The sequence below is a fragment of the Symphalangus syndactylus genome, chromosome 16, assembly GCF_028878055.3.
Source record: "Symphalangus syndactylus isolate Jambi chromosome 16, NHGRI_mSymSyn1-v2.1_pri, whole genome shotgun sequence".
NCBI lineage: Eukaryota > Metazoa > Chordata > Mammalia > Primates > Hylobatidae > Symphalangus > Symphalangus syndactylus.
The window spans coordinates 68,648,522-68,669,595 of record NC_072438.2 but is presented as its reverse complement, the minus strand read 5'-3'; the positions used below and the strand labels follow the sequence as shown (position 1 = coordinate 68,669,595).

General features: G+C 36.3%; 1 protein-coding gene across 4 annotated transcripts in view; it reads left to right on the top strand.

Annotated features, from left to right (window-relative positions):
• Positions 1-5,938, top strand: part of LMBRD2 (LMBR1 domain containing 2) — a 61,915-nt gene extending 55,977 nt beyond the window's left edge. For all 4 annotated transcript variants that reach the window (XM_055245605.2, XM_055245606.2, XM_063619567.1 and 1 more), the window contains one exon: positions 402-5,938. In XM_055245605.2, coding sequence (XP_055101580.1) covers positions 402-462 — 61 coding nt within the window. In that variant the 3' untranslated portion in view covers positions 463-5,938. The remainder of the gene's footprint in view (positions 1-401) is intronic.
• Positions 5,939-21,074: the final 15,136 nt, after the last annotated feature.

The following is a 21,074-nucleotide window of genomic DNA, read 5'->3' as shown; positions in this document are numbered from 1 at the left end:
GCTATGAGGACGTAATTAAAGCAAAATATCATGTGCACGAAAATGTTTACTATAGTACTGCCTATATGCAGTAAAAACCTAGGTTATATTTATATGCAACAATTGAGAGTGGTTATTGAATTGATTAATTTCCCAGATGTGTCCTACATCCCCCGCCCCTTCTTTTTACATCTCTCACTCTGTCATGCATATATTCTAGGGTCTAAAACAGTTGCTGGTTGATTTATAATGAAGTCCTTTTGGATAATATACTTGGAGAGTAAGTTTCTGCTTTCAGCTACTGACTAGATTTTACAGTACTTACAAATTACATGGCCACTCCCTTTTAATGTATTCTTGTTTTCCTGTCTTCCTTTATTATTTTTGATGCCTCAGAATATTTCTTTATGTTCCCTTTTTAGGTATCAGCCTGGTGGACGATATCTCTCAATGTCTCGCAGTGACATATTTAATGATGTTTAAAGTCTGAAAAAGTTTGTGAGACCACTAACCAAGGTCAACACATCAGTTCAGTCTTGATGAACATCTGTGTACCCTAGAGTTTCCTCTATACCCAGTGAAAAGTGTCAAGATAACAAAAAAGGCACTGAGAATTAATTATACCTTAGGAATAATAGTTTAATTTGCATTGAATAGAGTATCACCTTTTCCAACAAGATTTATTACATATCATTTCCTAAGCATCTGCCTTAGAAGTACAGTTACAGTGGAAGGATTTTAAAAAAGATCAACATATGTTAAGAACGTGCAGTTCAGTTTGTTTCAGATTAATTTTTTTTTCAAGAGAGTTATTTTAAAGATTCAAGGAAGCCATAAGTTATACTAAATAATATTATATACAGTTTTGTTATTGTGACTTACATTTTTGTTACTTCTAAAAAGTATATTCAACCTGTATTTCCCAAAGAAATGTAAGTGAATGGAGACCTCAAACAATAACTGTATTCATAAAACTCGTGTCTTAAAACAAGGCTTACCTACTAGACATAACTGAATGTAAAAAGTGCTTTTTCAAATCTGTTTGCAAACTAGTGGAGGATTTTTGCATGTATAAGATTAAGGTTATACTTCAACTGATGCGTGTCTGTGTATTTAGCATGTGTACTATAAGCAGGTGATATAGTATTCCTTCAGTCTTTGTAGTAACTGGATTTTTTTATGCTTCTGGTATTGCTTTATAAAAGATTTTCATTTCAGAAAGCTATGTTCACACTTACCATTTAACATATTGATTTAAATGTTGATTATGCCATTCAAGGATAAATCCTAGGCATTAATGGAAAATTGTTTTTTTTTTAGTAGTCAAAGAGTCCAACAAAATCCTTCAATATTTAAAGGTACCTGTTTATACTTTTTGAGAAAAAAACTGGTTCTTCAAAGGTAAAAAGTGAATCCATTTACTGTTATTACTGATACTTAAATTGTGGTTTATAGAAAACAAAACTAGATTAGAATGGAAATGTGTAATAACTTGTTGGCTAAACATTCTTACTAAATAGATTGTTTTAACCTTTGTGTTTAAGCTAAATTTATGTATTCTATTTTAAAGCACTAGTGTTTTATTGAAAAGTGAACATGTTTGATCGCAGCATGCTTGCAGAGAGTTTTCTTATGTCCCTAGAATATTTGCAACTCTTACTGAATCCATGCTACATTGCGTGACCATACTTCAGCTTGCCTAATACAGTCTCAGTGCAACACCTAGTATCCTGTTTATTACTAGTGATTACTTTCACCCTCAAGTATCCCAGTTTGAAGATGAATTATATGGTTCCCCTAACGTGAAGTTAATCTTTCCCCAAGACATAAATTTAAAATTTTTATTTTTCTTTTTAATAAATATTATCATGTAAGTTGTTTAAAAACACAGCTCTATGCAGATATTGAAAGGAATAGGGCATCGTCCTCATCATCTGAAAATTTTGATCTTCGAGTTTTTATGATCTTTGAGATTAGATCCCTTTTAAAATAATTGTCAGTGGATAGACTTACTCTGATTGAAGGTCATATAGACTACACTTAAGAACACATACTTACAGTCTTTTCACGTGAAGTGTGGCCAGAAAGCAATAAGCCAGGAGCAGAGATAATTTGATGCTCTTTGTAATTTAATGATTGACTAGTTGAATACCTTGGGCAAATCACGTAGCTCTTCAGTGCCTCAAGTGCTTCATTCTGCACTTTCATTTGCAGAATGAAGATGATGCTTGATATTTACCTGCTGATCTACCTTACAAAGCCATTGTGAGGAAGTTGAGTTGGTGTTTATGTACTGGAGTTTATAACTGTGCTATTTTTCCTAGTGATACTTGAAGGTATTGGATGGGGGAAATGATCATCCCAGAAAGGGGTCCAGTTTCTTGTTATTACAGAAAAGTTTACAAGTCCCTAAAGCAAAAATGCTTTTGGACTAATTCATCAAAAGTCCTGTGAAAGTAGTGTTGTTTTATTTAGTCTTTGGGTTTACTTTGGAATAATTTCTTAAGTATAATGTTTCTCATCAGGTTTTGTCATGAAATTAAGATGCTGTTGTTGAAACAGAAGCAGAAAAGGAAAAGAAACTAGCCAATTACTTTTATAACTAACTCTTATAATGCCCTAAGATAAATTGGTAGGAATGTATAAGGTAATGTTACCACTTTCCTTTAGTATTAAATTTTTTATGGTTCTAATAATTGAAGTATATACGTGCATACACTTCACAACCAGTATAGATTCCTTTATGACTTTAAAGTTATATTTAAAATAATACTTGGTTGTTTCAGTGATTCAGAATATTCAACTTCTTAAGCAGAATTTGTCTTACAGAATGTGATATACAATCATATAAAAATGTTATTTTGTTGGATAAATTTGAGTTCAGAAGGCAATGACTTGACCCTGGAAGACTCAGTTTATTGCTGGGGAACGAAGTTAATATTTGTCAAGCCACCTTGTGTAAAAAACTGTAATGGGTAGAAGTTTTCTCTTTTGAGAAGCTTATTGAAATATAATGACATCTACTGCAAAACAGGACTACTAAACACATGTACTTTACATGCAGAGTACATTTCTTAAAGAATTATTTCTGGTAATTTTTGATGACTTTATTACTTGATAAGTATTTGTTTAAAATTTTCCAAATTATTCTTTAAATAGTTGTTAGGTAAGAATATTCAGTAAGCCAGTAATTCAGAATAACTATTGCAGAAAATAATAATAATCTATTAATTTAATGAATCGCCTCTAAATTACTAATTAACTTCTTTTACAACATAAATAACTTGTTATCAGTAGAGCATTTTTTTAAAAAACAAAAGAAAGTATAAGTTTAATTATTAAAATCTGCTCTCTTACCAAATGAATACAAGGGCTTTTGAATAATCTCATTGCTTAAGAGGCCCTCATTTTACAAAAATGGTAAGAACTAAATCAAAAGATTCAAGGGTTTTCCCTTTATAAAGAATAGATCAGAAAATTTGACAATCCAGACATTCAAAAAAACATTCTGCCAGTTGATTTTTTTGGACTACTCTTTGATTAGATGATCAGTTCTGAAATTTAAGCTGGATGTATCCCAAATTAAATGAGCATAGGGAAGTCAATGTGTGTGGTTTTTTAAAAGTATATTTTAGCATATTAATGGAGAAATTTAATTTACATTCACTTACAAACTTCATTCTTTATAGCATTAATAGGTTTAGGGAATGTTCTTGATGGTGTGCTGATTACCACATTACAGAAAAAATAAACTCTCTATATTATAATTCACCTGTTTAGTAAGGTGAGTTTCTTACTCGTGATTTGAGGGGATCATGCCTAAAAATTACAAGTATATTTGCACTAAGCGACAAAATATGTCCCTGAAAAATCTTAGCATACTTGAATCATCAAATGTAATGGATTGTATTAAATTCTAAATGTTAAGAAGTAAGTAGATTTAGGGTTTTGTCTTTCTTTTCTTATGTCCTCTCCCATTCCTTTATACCTTTCTTCCTTTCTGAGGCCTATGTTTATAGTATGACTTTTAATGTGCTGAAAGATTTTCCTTCTGTTTTGTGTACAGAGTTGTTTTTGATGAGTGGTACACTCCGAAGGAGCTAGTTCTGACTACAAATCCCACTGCTTGAAATAGCAATATTGTACCTAAAGTAGTCAAACAGATTTTGCTAGACAACTAAGCAACATCTGAATACAAATGTAAAGTATGCTGGCTCAGTGTATCTTTTAGGTCACTAAAGAGGACACATCAGTAAATAAATTGTTTTCAGTGTAATATTTTTACATAAAAATAGATTTCCCCCCAAAATTTAAGATTTAGATTCTTGAGACATCTTTTTATGAAAAGGAATTAATAACATACATCATCAAAACTTTTCTTAGGAGTGTTGAAACAATATAAGAAGGTTACAGAAGGCCTTCTAAAATATGAATTCCCATCTGTGTGAGGTACTTCTTTCCAACTCAGTGACTTTTTGCCCAGAGACTTGGAAGACTGGGCAATGTTTTCTTTCCCCTTTCCCAACTCCTGGAGACAAGGCCCTAGGAGCAATTTCCTCCAGTACAGCAGGCCGTAGTCCTGCTCTGTCTTACTTCCCACTGCAGCAGGAACATGTCCTCGCCTCTGATTCCTTCTGTACCCAGCCATTGGTCCATTGAGGTCAATTGAGGACTCACTGTAATTTTTAAATCTGTTAATAAAGCAAGAATATTGGCATGTTCCTCTTCTCGTCAATATCCTAAAAGACATTTGTTTTTTACACACTCCTTGGGAAAAATTAACTTTTTTTCACTGAAAATATTTCCTTTTGTGGTTATCTTGATCTCAGATTATTTTGTGAAAGAATTTTACTGTACTTAGTTCAAAAGAGTAGAAAGAATGATTTACTATTGCAGACATAAATCATAATTTATTTAAGCTGACTGTACAACACCATTTAGAGTTGATACTGACATAAATGTTATTAGCCTACTAATTTGGAACTGTATTTCTCAACAATGCTGGCAAGCATCTTCCCTACTTAGCATACCAAGTTGTAGGGGAGAGACGGTATATTTATTTTTTAAAAGCAATCCAATGGATTTTTGTTCATATTTTGAAAACAACTTGAAGGATTTTTCTTATTTTAGATGGTAGAAAATATGTGGACCTGTGTTTTAAATTACTATAATATGTATTTATAAATTATAACATTGAATGATACAACAGAGCTCTAATATTGATGTTCTCACTTTCTGATATTTAATTTTTATAAATGTTTTTGTAAGTAACTAATTGTAGTATTGCTTTTAAATAGTTTTAAAATCTATCTCAAATAAGTTCTGCCCAGACCTGTTTCCTTAAGACAGTATTCTAAAGTTCAGTAGTCCAGTGTGAGCTTGAAATACTCCTATATCCCTTCAGTGATGTTTATATATACCAATACACAAGCAAATTATTAATATACCAAAAACCTAATTTCTGCATTGCATTAATAAAATACTTGTTATTTTGCCTTTATCCAATTCAGTTGATTAGGTGAAATAGAAAATTAATCTTTTCAAATGTGCATATGATCATAATGTTTCAAAATGTTACTGTGGTCATTTTCGGTGCATGATGCCAAATTTATCTTTAGTTAGCCATTGCTACCTGATACGTAATGACAAATGTTTTATTATCTGATCATTGGGTTGTAGATGAAACTATTTTTTTCTCTGTAGATTCTAACTACGTTTTCAAATACGTATTTGGAAAAAGCTGCAAAGTGCTACCTGTAAGCAAATTAGTAACTTTGGCCTTATCTATGCATAGTGTTCTCTCAGTTTGGTTTTGATAAATTCATTGACTTGCAGTTCCTTTGTAGTATTTTAATTTATTGTGATGTAATGAATTTTTTGAAATGTTTATTTGATTAGCTATTAAAATATAGGAAAGAATGTAGCTTTGCATGAAATAAACTACATTTCTACAAGTTAATAAGAATTTTGCTGATTATTTATATATTTTACTTCATTTGAGATTAAGGTTCTTTTAAGTAGATTCAGGCGTTCTTTGTTCCTTATAAATTTATTAGCAAACATGACAAATGTTTTAAAATAAATATGTGTACTTTAGTTTTCACATTACTTTTTCTTATGTTTGAAAGTAATTATATATGTATTGAAACATACTGTACCCCATAAATACGGACACTTATGTATCAATTTAAAACAAAGCTTATTTTAAAAATTTTTAAAAAGAGAAGTTATCCCCTCACTACAAAATGTTTAAAGAAAATTAGATCAGAAACCAATGAGATTGAAAATGGGAAAACAGTGGAGAAAATCAACAACACCAAAAGCTGAGACTTTAAAAAATAAAAAAGATCAATAAATTTGATGAAATTTTAACCAGGCTAACCAAGAAGACAGAGTAGGCTGCTTTCCTGTATACCAAAAATGAAGACTTGGAATTTGAAATTTAAAACGCAACACTATTTACATTAGTCTTAGCTAATAGAGTAAGAGAAGAAAGGGAATAAAAAGTGTACAGATGGTTTTTTGTTCACAGATGACATAATTGTCTATGTAGAAAGTCCAAAAAATTTTACAAAATAACTCCTAGACTAATAAGCAGTTATAGCAAGGTTACAAGAAACAAGGTTAATATACAAAAGTCAATCACTTTCCTATATAGCAGCATTGGGCAAGTGGAATTTGAAATTTAAAACACAATGTCTATATTGGCACTCCCAAAAATGAAATACTTAGGTATAAATCTAATGAAAGTTGTATGAGATCTGTATGATGGAAACTACAACTGATGAAAGAAAGAAAAAAACTAAATAAATGGAGAAATAGCCCATGTTCATGGATAGGAAACCTCAATATTATCAATCTGTCCGCTCTTCCCAAATTGATCTATAGATTCAATGTAATTCCATTTAAAATCTCAGCAAGTTATTTTGTGGATATTGACAAGCTGATTCTAAAATTTATATAGACAGGCAAAAGACCAGAAGAGCCAACACAACATTGAAGAACAAAGTCAGGACTAACACTATTCAGTTTCAAGTCTTACTATAAAGCTCCACTCCAGTAGTTAAGGCATTGTGGTATTGGTGAAAGAATAAACAGATCAATGGACCAGAATAGAGAGCCCAGAAATAGACCCATATAAATGTAGTCCATTGATCTTCGACAAAGGAACAAAGACAATTCAATGGAGATAGTCTTTTTAACAAATGGTCCTGGAACATCCACATTCAAATAGATAAGTGTAGATACTGACCTTTCACAAAAATTAATTCAAAGCTGATCATAGACATAAAAGTAAAACACAAAACTATAAAACTTCTAGAAAATAACATAAGAGAAAATCTAAGTGATCATGGGTTTGGCAGTGAGTTTTTAGATACAGCACCAAAATCACAATTCATGGAAGAAAAATTGGAAGTTAGACGTCATTAAAGTTAAAACTTATGCTCCACAAAAGACACTGTTAAGTGTATAAAAAGCTAAAAAGCCAAGCCACAGATTGAGAAAAGTGTTTGTAAAATATATATATATCTTATAGAAGATTCGTATCCCAAATATACAAAAGAACTCTTTAAACTCAAACCCAATTAAAAAGTGGGCAAAGGATCTGAACAGACACCTTACAAGATATACAGATGACAAATAAGCATATGTAAAGATGCTTAAGGGAGTATGTCATAAGGGCATTGTAAATTAAAACAACAATAAAATACCACTTACTAGAATGGCTAAAATCCAAAACACTAAATAACACCAAATGCTGGCAAGGGTGTGGAGCAACAGATACTGTCATTCATTGCCAGCCACTTTGGAAGACAGTTTAACAGTTTCTTACAAAGCCAACATGCTCTTTCCATATGATTCAGCAATCAAGTTCATAGGAATTTACCCAAATGAATGGAAAACTTATGTCCACACAAAAACCTGCACACAAATATTTATAACAGTTATATTCATAATTGCCCCAAACTGGAAACAACCAAGATGTCCTTCAGCGGGTAAATAAGCAAACTGTTGTACATCCATAAAATGGAATATTATTCAACCTCAAAAAATGAACTATCAAACTTTAAGAAGAAAAGGAGGAATATTGAATGCATATTACTAAGTGAAAAAAGCCAGTCTATACACTGTGTGATTCCAACGATAGGACATTCTGGAAAAGGCAAAACAATGGAAGCAATAAAAGGATCAGAGTTCCAGTGGTGAGGGGGTGGGGTGGGGGTGGGAGAGAAGGGATAAATAGGTGGAGCTTGAGATATTTAGAGCAGTGAAATTATTCTCTATTGATACTGTAATGGTAGATGTGTGATGTTACACATTTGTTAAAACCCATACAATTTTACAAAGCATGAACCCTAATGTAGATTGTGTGCTTTAGTTAATGTATCAATATTGGCTTATCAATAGTAACAAATATACTAATACAAGATGTTAGTTAACAGGGAAACAGGTAGGGGTTCTCTGAACTTTCTGCTCAATTTTTTTGTAAACCTAAAAATGGTCTAAAAAATAGTCTTGGCCAGGTGTAGTGGCTCATGCTTGTAATCTCAGCACTTTGGGAGGGTGGGGTGGGTGGATTGCTTGACCTCGAGTTCAAGACCACCCTGGGCAACACAGTGAGACCCCATCTCTCAAAAAAAAAAAAAAATACAAAGTTACCCAGGCATGGTGGTGCCCGCCTGTAGTCCCAGCTACTTGGGAGGCTGAGGTGGGAGGATGGCTTGAGTCCGGGAGGCAGAGGTTACAGTGAGCAAAGATCACACCTCTGCACTTCAGCTTGGGTGACAGAGTGGAACCCTGTCTCGAAATTAAAAGGAATAACAATTTAAAAATCTCTTAACTTTTTAAAAAAGTAATATTAGTGATACCAAAATCCAATATAGGCAAACCAGACTATTAACTTCCATATATATCCTTTTACATCTCTTTGAGAATAGTATAAGAAATATATAAAGTCAGTCAAAATTGCTAGATTTTCAAGCCGCAAAATTCTTAGAAATAAAAAAAAAATTTTTTTTAAACAGTTTCACTCTTGTTGCCCAGGCTGGAGTGCAATTGTTTGGTCTAGGCTCACTGCAACCTCTGCCTCCCAGATTCAAGAGATTATCCTGCCTCAGCCTACCAAGTAGCTGGGATTACAGGTGCCTGCCACCATGCCTGGCTAATTTTTCTGTTTTTAGTAGAGATGGGGTTTCACCATGTTGACCAGGCTGGTCTCAAACTCCTGACCTCAGATGATCCACCTGCCTTGGCCTCCCAAAGTTCTGGGATTAGAGTTGTGAGCCACCCCGCCCAGCCTAGAAAACAACTTTTAAGGGGAGGTTAGTGTCATTGTTCAGAAAGTCCTGTGGCTAAAGTGGCAAAAATAAGGAGAAAATATGACTATTTGACCTTTACCCAACTTTCAAAAGAACATCTAAAAGAAGTAAGAATAAAGTTATTTTCACAATGAAGATAGCCAACAAAAATTCCTGAAAATGGATGTATCTTTAACACACACTTAAATAGCTAAAGATATTATGTGACCTAATTAACCAAAAAGAATTCTAAGAAATTTGAAAAACTATATTCTTCATTCACACTTGTGGTTTTCTTACCAGGACCAAAGAAATTTTTGGTCTCTGTCAACCTGTTTCACGTGTCATCTCTTGCTAAAGAAAAACACAACTCTTTGGCTGGTGATAGCTCAGCCAATGCCCAATAGATATTTGTCAACATCTAATAAATTAAAATAACTTAGTACTTTGAATTCTAAGGATTTTGGAGACAATAAATGTGAATAGGCTAGGTTTGCTAGAGCACAAACAAGGGCTCAGTCATCTATACATCCCTAGAAACTAACAGTGCCTTTCATGGAGTATATGCTGACCGAAGGATGGTTAAAAGGTTAAAAGTGAATACAGAAGTTATAATAGTGAATATTATGGGAAAAGTCATGTTTAGTCATATACATATATCTTGCCCCATGCTTTTATAAAAGCCATACATTTTATATCCTGAAAGGACACAATGTTTTACCTTATGTTGAATTTACAGGGAAACATGATCTTTAACGTTAATTTTGATGAAGGTGTTTACTGAAACAGTTTTCAGAATAAATTTGAAGACTGTAGATAAATGTCACAAGTGTGTAGCCTAAAGTAGCATGGACCATAGACATAGTTTTAACCTGTTTGAAACTGTTCATAATTGATTATGGAAGTGTCTTTGCTTATTTTAATTCAGTGTATTTTCAGCTACCAAATTATTTCAGTGTTTCATTCTGGGTGAGGGTTTTATAAGAATTGTGGGAATTAAAACTTTCTTTCTACAAATAAATAGTTTATGTCAGTGAAATATGAGATCTATCAAAACAGGCATTTTCAGAGATCTTAACTCTAGCCAATTTCACTCAGGTACCTTGTTAATAAAAATAACTGAATAAGGCACAAGTCTGTAGACATATCTTAAAGCTCCACTGTTCTACCTCACCTACACCGAGGTGGAGATGACTACAGTAAATGTTAAATCAACTTGGTAGAAGTCCAAGGGGTTCTTGGACTTTAATAGGGCCTTTCCTAAACTACATCTGAACAGTCAATCAATTTTGTAGAATAATAAGCTACAAGGAAGCATAGATATTACCCATGCTTTGTGTGTGTCTGCGTGTATGTATAAGCATACATAATACATATACATGCACGTACATAATCCTCTACATGTGGACTGTTAACATTGACATAGAACTGTATTTCCACATCTGGCTGGCTAGTCTACTGACTGAGCCTGGACAGAGTTTTAGTTCTGAGAAACAAAGCAAGAGTTGTCTCTAACACTGGGATGAGACAAAACCGTTCTTTCTCCCTCAGTCTTGTTATTTTAGGGATAATGAACCTAAGGACATTTGCCTTTGTACACTTTCTCACCAGATTTAGGAGGTGTAACTGAAGCGATCACACCTTGCTCACGGGAAGCAGGAGGGAGAAAGGATTAATGTCCTAACAATCAGCCTAATTAGGGAATTGTCTCCCTACCACAGCTGAAAGGTCCTGCAGGTAACTGACTGTGGCTTCTGGCCAGCCTGTTTCATTCTTACAGCGTAAAGACTTGTGAGCACCAAGCACCTAGCCTCAAAGACTTTCACAAAGTCCTTGGTTGGTTGGTTATTTCTTGACGATATGGAAATCGTCGCAACTGATGCTTGGCTTTCCCTTGATGATGTCTTAACTGGTTTCCTTTTCTCTCCATGAAGTATTGAAACTGACTTGGTAATTTCTTGGCTTTTTCTATTTTCTTCCTCTGCCCACCCATCTCTCCATCCATGAGATGGGGAAATTCATGTTTCCATTAGTTATTTATTTATCTTTTGAACTTCAAAAATGGTTCTTAGCCACCAAAAGATTCAACAGTTATGGCTTGCATTAAGCTCCTGTGGTCTCTGGACACCTAGATTATAGAATTCATAAAGTGAGGAGGGAGGAGCCTTTATTATTTACTTCTGATTTGGACACTCGATTCTCTGTATAAAACATCTCCCCATGGCCCTGGAATACAGAGATATTTCAGTTAAATTTTTGACTTATATATTGAAGATTTGTTCAAGCTTAGAGTTTATCAAGGGTAATGTATCTGGATATGATCAAGAAAACAGAAATGATGCCAGGTTTAACAGAAGTGATTGTTTACATACATGTTAGAATGCTAAAAGAACAGCAATGGAGCTATGTAGAAACCCAGAAAGAAAATCTGCAGAGAGCAGTCACCCCTACGGTTGGGAAAATACAAGTGAAGAGGTTGGAGTTACCAGATTGTAGAGCTTGAGGAAGAAACATTATGAAATTGGTGCTCCAACCGGCCTGCTGATGGTACCTAAGCAATGCTATACAACCACATAAACATCTGTTTATTCAGCTTTCTGTTGTTCAGGGCCCAGGAAATACCTACTTTTTATTCTGCAGAAGAAAGTGAACATTCAGTGGGGATTGTATTAGGCCATTCTTGGATTGCTGTAAAGAAATACCTGAGACTGGGTAATTTATAGAGAAAAGAGGTTTAATTGGCTCACAGTTCTGCAGGCTTTACAGGAAGCATAATGCTGGCATCTGCTTGGCTTCTGGGAAGGCCTCAGGAAGCTTACTGTCATGACAGAAATCACGTTACACAGTGAGAGCTGGAGCAAGAAGGGGGAGGGCTGCCACACACTTTTAACCCTTTTCCCATTTGCACTGAGAATACTCACCTGCAGCACTTGCAGCTGCAACATGTATGCCAAGATAACTTTGCCACGAAATGTCTCACTTTTATTATTATTTTCTCATCACTCTAGTATATCGACTTTGGAAATAAAAGACATAATTCTATAATTTTGTTTTTAGTAGTGGTATTTCCATGTATAAAATATAGTAATTAGTAGTGGTATTTCCATTTATAAAATATAGTAATTCTTGATCGCTGAAAATGTCAAATTTGAGAAAATGTAATGTTCTATGCATGATGTTAACATCATTCTCAGACAATTGTTGGGTGAAGATTCATTTGATGAATCCAATTTTTCTGAAATAGACAATTCTGATGATTCTGACAATTCTGATGTTAGTTCTGTTTAGAAAGAACTCCAAGAACAGTTTTTATATTTTATTTTTACATTGAAAGTCAATCATATTTGCTTTAGCCTCAAAAAACATGTTTATGTAAAAACTAAATGAGTGCTGGCAGCAAGCTGCACTTTTTTTTTTTTTCCTAAATGGTTAAAGGCTTAAACAGCCACATCTCTCAAGATCTCACTCACTATTGAGAGGGCAGCACCAAGAGGATAGTGCTAAACCATTCATGATAAACCCACCCCCATGATACAATCACCTCCCACCTCCAGCATTGGGGATTATTATATTTCAATGTAAGATTTGAGTGGGGACAAGTATCTAACCTCTGTCAAGGATGATCCTATGCAGGTCAGGAGGCCAAAGCCAAGTCAGCTGTGTAAGCAGTGATTATCATGGTAGCAAGGCTTCATTACATATGACCAGAAATAGAATTACATGACAATCTCAGTAAATAAAATCATTGAAATATTTTAATGAAATTCTTTGTGAAATAAAAACTTGCAAATTTGGAATATAGGGAAATATTTTTTATTTGTTAGATGATGTTATTGTAGTGACTAGTAAGTTCACTCAGAAAACTCATTTTTTCTTCTTCCTGTGCACCACAGCTAGCTTACATTCCCAGGATCCTTTGTATCTGGTGAAATCATGTGACTAGTTGTTACCAACCTTATGTAAAAAAAAGTGATATGTGTCTCACATCCTACAATACATGAAGAACTCTTAAAAGTCAATATGATAAAACCAAACCAATAGAAAAACAGGCAAGGCACTTGAATAGGCCCTACATGAAAGGGGATTCCTAAATATATATGTGCTTGCTTTTCTTAGAATTTTTTTTATTTCTATTTTTTAGAGACAAGGTCCCACTCTATTGCCCAAGCTCGAGTGCATTGATGCAATCATAGCTCACTGCAACCTCAAACTCCTGAGCCCAAGGGATCCTCCCACCTCAGCCTCCCAAGTAGCTAGGACTACAGGTGCACACCACCACACCCAGCTAATTTTTATTTTATTTTTTATAGAAGCACTCTATGTTGCCCAGGACTGGTCTTGAACTCCTGGCCTCAAGTGATCTCATCTTGTCCCCGCAGAGCTCTGGGATTACAGATGTAAGCCACTGCACCTTGGTTAGAATTATTGAGAAGCAAATTAAAGAACAAAATACCTCAGCCACACCCATCAGAATAGCTAATTTAAAAATAATAATAATGAGTTGACCTAAAAGGAAGAGGCTGAGACACAAAATACAATTTAAAGAGCTTACTTGGGCCAAAATGAGGACAGCTGCCTGGAAGACTGAGACCCAAGTAAGCTTGAAAATGAGCTCCTTTTGGGCTTTCTTACAAGCAGGTTCGTAAAGGTAAAAAAAAAAAAAAAGGGACAGGGAGTGGGCTGATACAAAGTCATTCATCAGAAATTCTCAGTGGCTTACAGAAATAATATTGATTAGTGATTGGCTATACATTGTAAAACTATAGGTGAGGTAGGAGACTGGCAGGACTTGTTTTCTTGTCACAACACTGCTGACCAAAACAGGATCTGGTTCAGACAGGATCAAGTGGAGAAACCAGCAAGAACCAGCAGATGGCGATGAAAGTGATCCCCAGCTGTCCTCTTTGCTCATTAGCAGAAGACACGCCCACCAGCCCCATGACAATTTACAAATGCCATGACAATGACCCGGAAGTTACCACCCCTTTCCATGGCAATGACCTGGAAGTTACTGTCGCCTTCCAAGAAAGTTCTAAATATACCTGTCCCTTAATTTGCATTGGGCTACCCCTTAATTTGCATGTAATTGAAAGTGGGTATAAGGGAATACAAACACAGTTGCCAAGATCCCATACATTGCTGACTCTGGGTGTGCTGCCTATGAGTTTGTCCTTCTCTTGAAGGAGCAGTACCATTCAATAAAAGATTGCTGTCTAACCCCACTGGCTTCCCCTTGAATTCGTTCCTAGGCAAAGCCAAGAACTCTCCTGGGCTAAGCCCTAAGTTTGGGGCTTACCTGTCCTGCATCATAGGGTTTGGGTTATAGTGTCTGGTGGGGCATTATTAGGTTAACTTGTGGCTATTTGTGGCAATAGCAAATAAATAAATAAATAAATAAATAAATAAATAAATAAATAAATAAATAAATTAGAGGCAAAGAAGAAGGTGGCATTTTGGAGAAATGATAGAGTCTGAGGTGTTTAGAACTGTTTCCATGATCACCAGAGCAGGGAAAATGGAGCTGTGACATAAAGTTGTATGCATATAACCATAGAAACTTGAGTGTTCTGTGGAGGTGGGGCTTGAGAAGTGCCCACTCATGTCTACTTAGCCCTTAAATAAGAGCTGCTCTTTGCTTTTCCTGTCTCAAGCATCTAAGGCAGCAGAAAAGCTGGACATCAGTAACTCAAAAAGTCTTAAATCAGAAGAATCTGGAACCTCTGTCTCAAGGGCATATAATTTGTGGATACATAAACTTGAATGGGAAAAATACATCTTTATTTTTCACCACCTTTTAACTGAAAGTTAGCATATCCTTCCATTCTCAGTGTAGGCAAGAAACCCCGTAAGTACTCATGTTACTGTTTGTGACTTTGACACCATCAAAAACTACAGGTGTTTTTGTATCACTTCAGAATTGCTTTGGAGACATCAAAAAATCATTTATGCTCACCATTTACACTCATTGCCACTTGGAAATTGTGGTAATTGACCCACACCTAGAACTTGTTAATACATTAATAAAGAAGTGTATGTATTACTAAAAAAAAAAAAAAAAAAAAAAAAAAGAATGTTAACTATAGGCCCCCAATATCTTCTGGCTTGTAGGTTTCAGCTGAGAGATTTGCTGTTAGCTTGATGGCGTTCCCATTGTAGGTGACCTGCCCTTTCTCTCTAGCTGCCTTTAACATTCTTTCTTTCATTTTGACCTTGGAAAATCTGACCATTATATGTCTTGGGAATGATCTTCTTGTAGACTCTTGTAGGAGTTCTCTGTATTTCCTGAATTTGGCTGTTGGCTTCTCTAGCAAGGGTGGAGAAGTTTTCATGGATGATATCCTGAAATCCGTTTTCCAAGTTGTTTGCTTCCTGCCCTTCCTCCCCTGCCCATTCAGGGATGCCAGTGATTCACAGATTTGGCCTCTTTACATAATCCCACACTTTTTGGAGGTTTTGTTCATTTCTTTTTATTCTTTTTTCTTTATTTTTGTCTGGTTGTCTTATTTCAAAGAACCAGTCTTTAAGTTCTGAGATTCTTCCCTCAGCTTGGTTTAGTCTGCTAATTCTTGTGATTGCATTGTGAAATTCTTGTATTGTGTTATTCAGCTCTGTCAGACGCATTAAGTTCTTTTTTACACTGGCTATTTTGTCCTTCAGCTCCTGTATCACTTTATCATGATTTTTATTTTTATTTTTTTTTGGATTAGGTTTTTCCATCCTCCTGAATCTCAATTATATCTGTTCCTATCCATATTCTGAATTCTATTTCTGATATTCCAGCCAGTTCGTCCTGATTAAGAACTCTTGTTGGTGAACTGGTGCAGTTGTTTGGAGGACAAGGTTGACTCCTCAACCTTGTTTCAATCACAGTGTCTAGAACTACTAAACTCATACAACACTCTGGTCATGTGAGTAACTGGAGTTGTTGCATTGGTTCTTTCTCATCTCTGCATGTGGGTGTCCTTTAACTGCAGTGTACATTAAGTACAGCCAATAGACTTCTGTTCTGGATGTTTTCATTGGGCCATGGCTTCGTGCAGGGTCTTTATTTGTTGCTGACTTCTTGTCTCTGGTTTCAAGGGGATATGTTATGAGGTATTTTTGGTGTTGAAGCTTTAGGGTGTGATCCAGTAGGTGGCACTTAGGCTTATTGGTCAGTTGGTAGACTCTTACTTGGTTATGTGTCTCCCCTGTGTTTCCTCACAATTACAACTGTGTTCCTTCTCAATGCTCTGAGGGTGTGGGTTTTCCCTCCCCATTGAGTGCTGGCTGTAGATCATGGCTTGGCATTCTTGGGCTTTCCACTACAGTGCTGGGGTGATCTCAGTGTTTATGTTCCTTCCCCAACTTGAAAGGAGCAGAAGAAGGGATCTTAGTAGTGGTTGTGGCCAAGGGTATTTTGCTTGTCTCCTAGGGGTTCCACCCCAGAGAGATGCAGGTCAGCAAATGCTGAGTATAATCAGCTCAGGATGAAGGGTCTGTATTGTGGACCCAAGCCAGGGGTTCCCTGTCTTAAGATGAGCAGTGAGGGGTGTGTGGGACCCATGGGAGATGGACTGGCCTCCTCTCCTTAGGTCAACTGCAGCTTATTGGAGGTGTGAATAAAGCACTTAGGGTCTTTGCTTGTTTGTTAGTTGAAGGGTAGCAAAGGCAGTTCTACTGCAGAGGCAGTGGCAGAGAGGCTTTCAATTGCCCCTGGAGGCTCTGTCTAGAGAGTTGCCAGGTTGCTACTGGCTTGATAGCTCTGGGGTTGTGGGGGCAGTTGCTGGAGGCCGAGGGCTGGAGGACTTGCCTGATGAGGAGATATCGGAATGGGCACCCATGTTACTGGCCACTTTTGCATAGGGCTTTTGCAGTATGCTGGGGGTACACTCCAGTCTGTAGTCACCTCAGATTTTCCAGTACCTGGAGGTATCACCATTGAAGGCTGTAAAACAGCAAAGATGGCAGCCTGCCCATCCCTCTGGGAGCTCTGTCCCAGGGAGGTAGGGACCTGCTGCTGGCCCATACACACCTACAGGAGGTGGCTAGAGATCCTGGTTGGGAGGCCCTGTCTGGTGAGGAGGAACAGAATCAGGGAATCAGGGACCTGGTTAAAAAAACAGTCTGGCCACATTTTCGTAGGGCAGCTGTGCTGTGCTGGGGGTCCACTTCAGCCCCTGATCGCCTTGGACTCTTCCAGATCTGAAGGCCGGACCTGCTAAATCACCCAAACAACAAAGATGGCAGCCCCACTGTCCCTCTGGGAGCTCCGTCCTAGGGAGGTTTCAAAACTCTGTTGACTGGAGAGCACTGGCAGGGGTGGCTGGAGACCCTGGTTGGTAGGTCCTGCCCATTGAGGAGGAATGGGATTAGGGACCAATTTTGAAAAGCAGTCTATACAGGTTTTCACAGAGCAGCTGTCAAATTCTTTTTTTTCTACTTGATAGAGTCAGCTGTTGAGGATTTCTATTGAGTGTTTCAGCCAGATATTGTATAGAATTTCTGTTGGCTTATTTTTATGGTTTCTGTCTTTTTGTTGAACTTTCCATTTTGTTCATATAGTGTTTTTCTGATATCACTTCATTGTCTATCTGTTCTCTTCTAACTCACTAAGCTACTTTAAAATGATTATATTCTGTTGTGTGTTTTTTTGTTTTTTTTTTGTCAGGTAGTATGTAGATTTCTATTTCTTTTGGGTCAGCCACCAGAGCTTTACAGTGTTCCTTTTGTAATACCATAATTCACTGATTCTTTGTGTTCTTTGAGGGTTTTGTTTCTTTGCTTGCATTTGCAAAAGTAGTCACCTATGTCAGTCCACTTCCTAGCATTGCAAGAGATAGACCTTCCTCAGTAAGTCCCACTAGAGATTCTGGGGTCTCTCAGACCTTTTCTATGGATGCATCTGCTTCACTTTTCTTGTTCCCTCTAAGGGAGGAAGTCTTATGATTATGTTCTGTCTCTCAATCCTATAAAACCAGATCTGGTATTGAGAGCTTATCTATTTTACCCAACAATGCCCCAAAATTTTCAAGTTTGTGTGCTTCTTCTCACATTCCAATGGAGTTGAACCTGCTGCCAAAAATCTGCATCTGCTATTCAGATCCATGTGCCATTTGCAGGAGTACATAGGCCTAGTGCACAGGGCAACATCCATGGATGGACACACAGGATGTTTAAGGCATGCATTAGTTTGTTAGTGGGGGAGTCTGCCAGTAAGTTGTCCTTGTGTGGGGTTTATGGGTGGGCCTTTTACTAGAATCCTCAAGCCACTTAACAGAATCCATGTCCAGCTATTGAGAATCACACACCAGTTGCTGTGTACTTCTTCCCCTTCTCAATACTTCTAGCTGTCCCAGATGTTTCAGTTTTCCTGATCCCCTTAATGTTCTGGGTGGGCAGTGTACCACAGGCTGAGAAAACTTGTAATTCACTTTTCATTTTCTCCTTTGGGAGAAACTGTGGGCTAAGAAGGACTCCCTGGGCACTGAGCTGTGCCACCTGCTACTTAATTTCCATTCTTGCGCCTTCTTTGGGTGAATTAGAGGTATACTGTTATTACACCGCTTTATTTACCCTATTGGCTTATTAGTTTGTGTGTGTGTGTGTGTGTGTGTGCGTGTGCGCATGTGTGTGGGTGGGTGTGTATGTTCATGTGTATTTGCATGTGTATGCATACGTGTATCTAGTGGTTCCCTTAGGGATTATAACATGCATTTTTCTTTATTGATCTATATTCAAAAATTGTCTATTTCATAACGTAACTAGATATAAAGAAATCTTCCTCATCTAATAAAAAGTGTTTACAAATTCTAAACTGATGTAGCATTCAATGGTGAAAAAATAACTCTATTTCTTTTCCCTGAAGTCAGGAACATGACAGGCAGGTCCACGCTCGCCATTTCCTTTCAAAATTATATGGAAGTCCGTGGAGTGCAATTAGGCCAGAAGATAAAATAAAAAAGAAAGAATAAAACTCTTTGCAGATTATGCATTTAGGTACATGGAAAATCCAAAGGAATCACAAATGGTTCAGTAAACTCTCAGTACCAGGTCTGGTTTTACAGCTATTACTAAATGAAGCCAACCTTGTGATAGGATAAAAGGTCAGTTTACAAATATCAATTGTATTTCTAGATACCAGAAATAATTGAAAATCGACATAAAATGTCATAGTACATTTTATAATAATCATAAAACAAAATCTTTTGAATAAATTAAATGATCTGTACACTGAAAACCATAAAACCTTGGAAAAAATTGAAGAGGATATAATTAATTGGAGATAGATTGGAAGAATTAATATTGTGAAGAAATCAATTTACCCAAATTGATCTCTAGATTCAATTAAATCTTAAGAAAACTATAAAATTACTATAGAATTTTACTATAAACGTCTTTGTTAAAATTAACAAGTTGTTTGCAATGTGAAATAGGAGAACTTCAGAAAAATTAGAATTCCAGATTTCAAGACTTACTTTAAAGCTACTGTGATTAAGGCAGTATGATATTAGAATAAGGCTATCAAGGTTGATCAATGAAACAGAATAGTAGTATTCAGAAATAACCCCACAAAAAATGATCTTTTGTTTTATGACCAAAATCCCAATACAATGTGGAAATAAAAGTTAAAAAATTTTTCCCAATAAATGTTGCTGAAGCAATTATATACCCACATGGAAAAAATGCCCAGCACTGTACATAGAAATTTGAAATGAATCATAGACCAAAGTATAGCAGATAAATCAAAAAAGATTCTGGAAAAAAGCAAGTGATGCATTTTTGAATTCAGAATATGCAAGGTATTTTTTATTGGACAGTATGAAAAGCACTAATCTAAAAATAAAAAAATAAATACCTTAGAATTATGATTAGGAAATTCCATTAATCAAAAGATAGCATTAGGCAAATAAAGGACCAGTCATATTGGGAGAAGACAGCACCCAATGTATATTGGACAAAGGACTCTAACCCAGAATATATATAAATTCCTACAAAAAATAAGACAAAACAAACAAAAAAATCCCACATAATTTGAAAAATGACAAAGTACATGATTAGGAATTTCATAAACAAGGCTAACCAAATTGCCAATAATATATTTCAAAAGTATGCAACATCATTAGTAATCAGGAAAATGCAAATTAAAACAAGGAGATACTAATAACTAACACTAAAAAGACTGACTGACAATTCCAGATTTGGGAAGGCTGTGGGGCAAGTTGAACTCTCATACATTGCTGGTGGTAGTGGAAACTGGTACAATCCTCAGAAGAACTCTTTAGTAACATCTAAGAAAGCTTAACCTACCCTACCTTGTGTCAAGGAATTCCACTCCTAGATTTATACCAAGATAAATGAATGCACATTTCCAACAAAAGGCATGCATAAGAATGTTCATTGTAGCTTTATTTACAATGGTAAGAGCTGGTAACAATCAGATTCTCATTAACAATAGAATGGGATGAAGGGTGGGGTCCAACTTCCCCTCCCTACATAGAGCAGCCGTGCCCTGGCAACTGAGGACAGACCATGGTTTCCTGCTCTGGACTGGCGGGAGAAGTTCTGCCCTGACCCCCATACTAGTGGTAGCCATCAGAGAGGTCAATCTGTGGTGTATAGCCACACTGCGGCCGGGAACCAACGAACAAAGCCTTTGTAAACAGGTCATGAGCCCTGTGACGGGGCATGATATGGAAGCAGATCGTGTTCCTGCCAGCTCAGGACAAGGAGCTGGTGCACTTTCTGCTCCACCTTCCCCTGAGACTTCAGCCTGCTCCAACAGGATCTCTTTCTGCCACCCCCATCAGGGAGGGC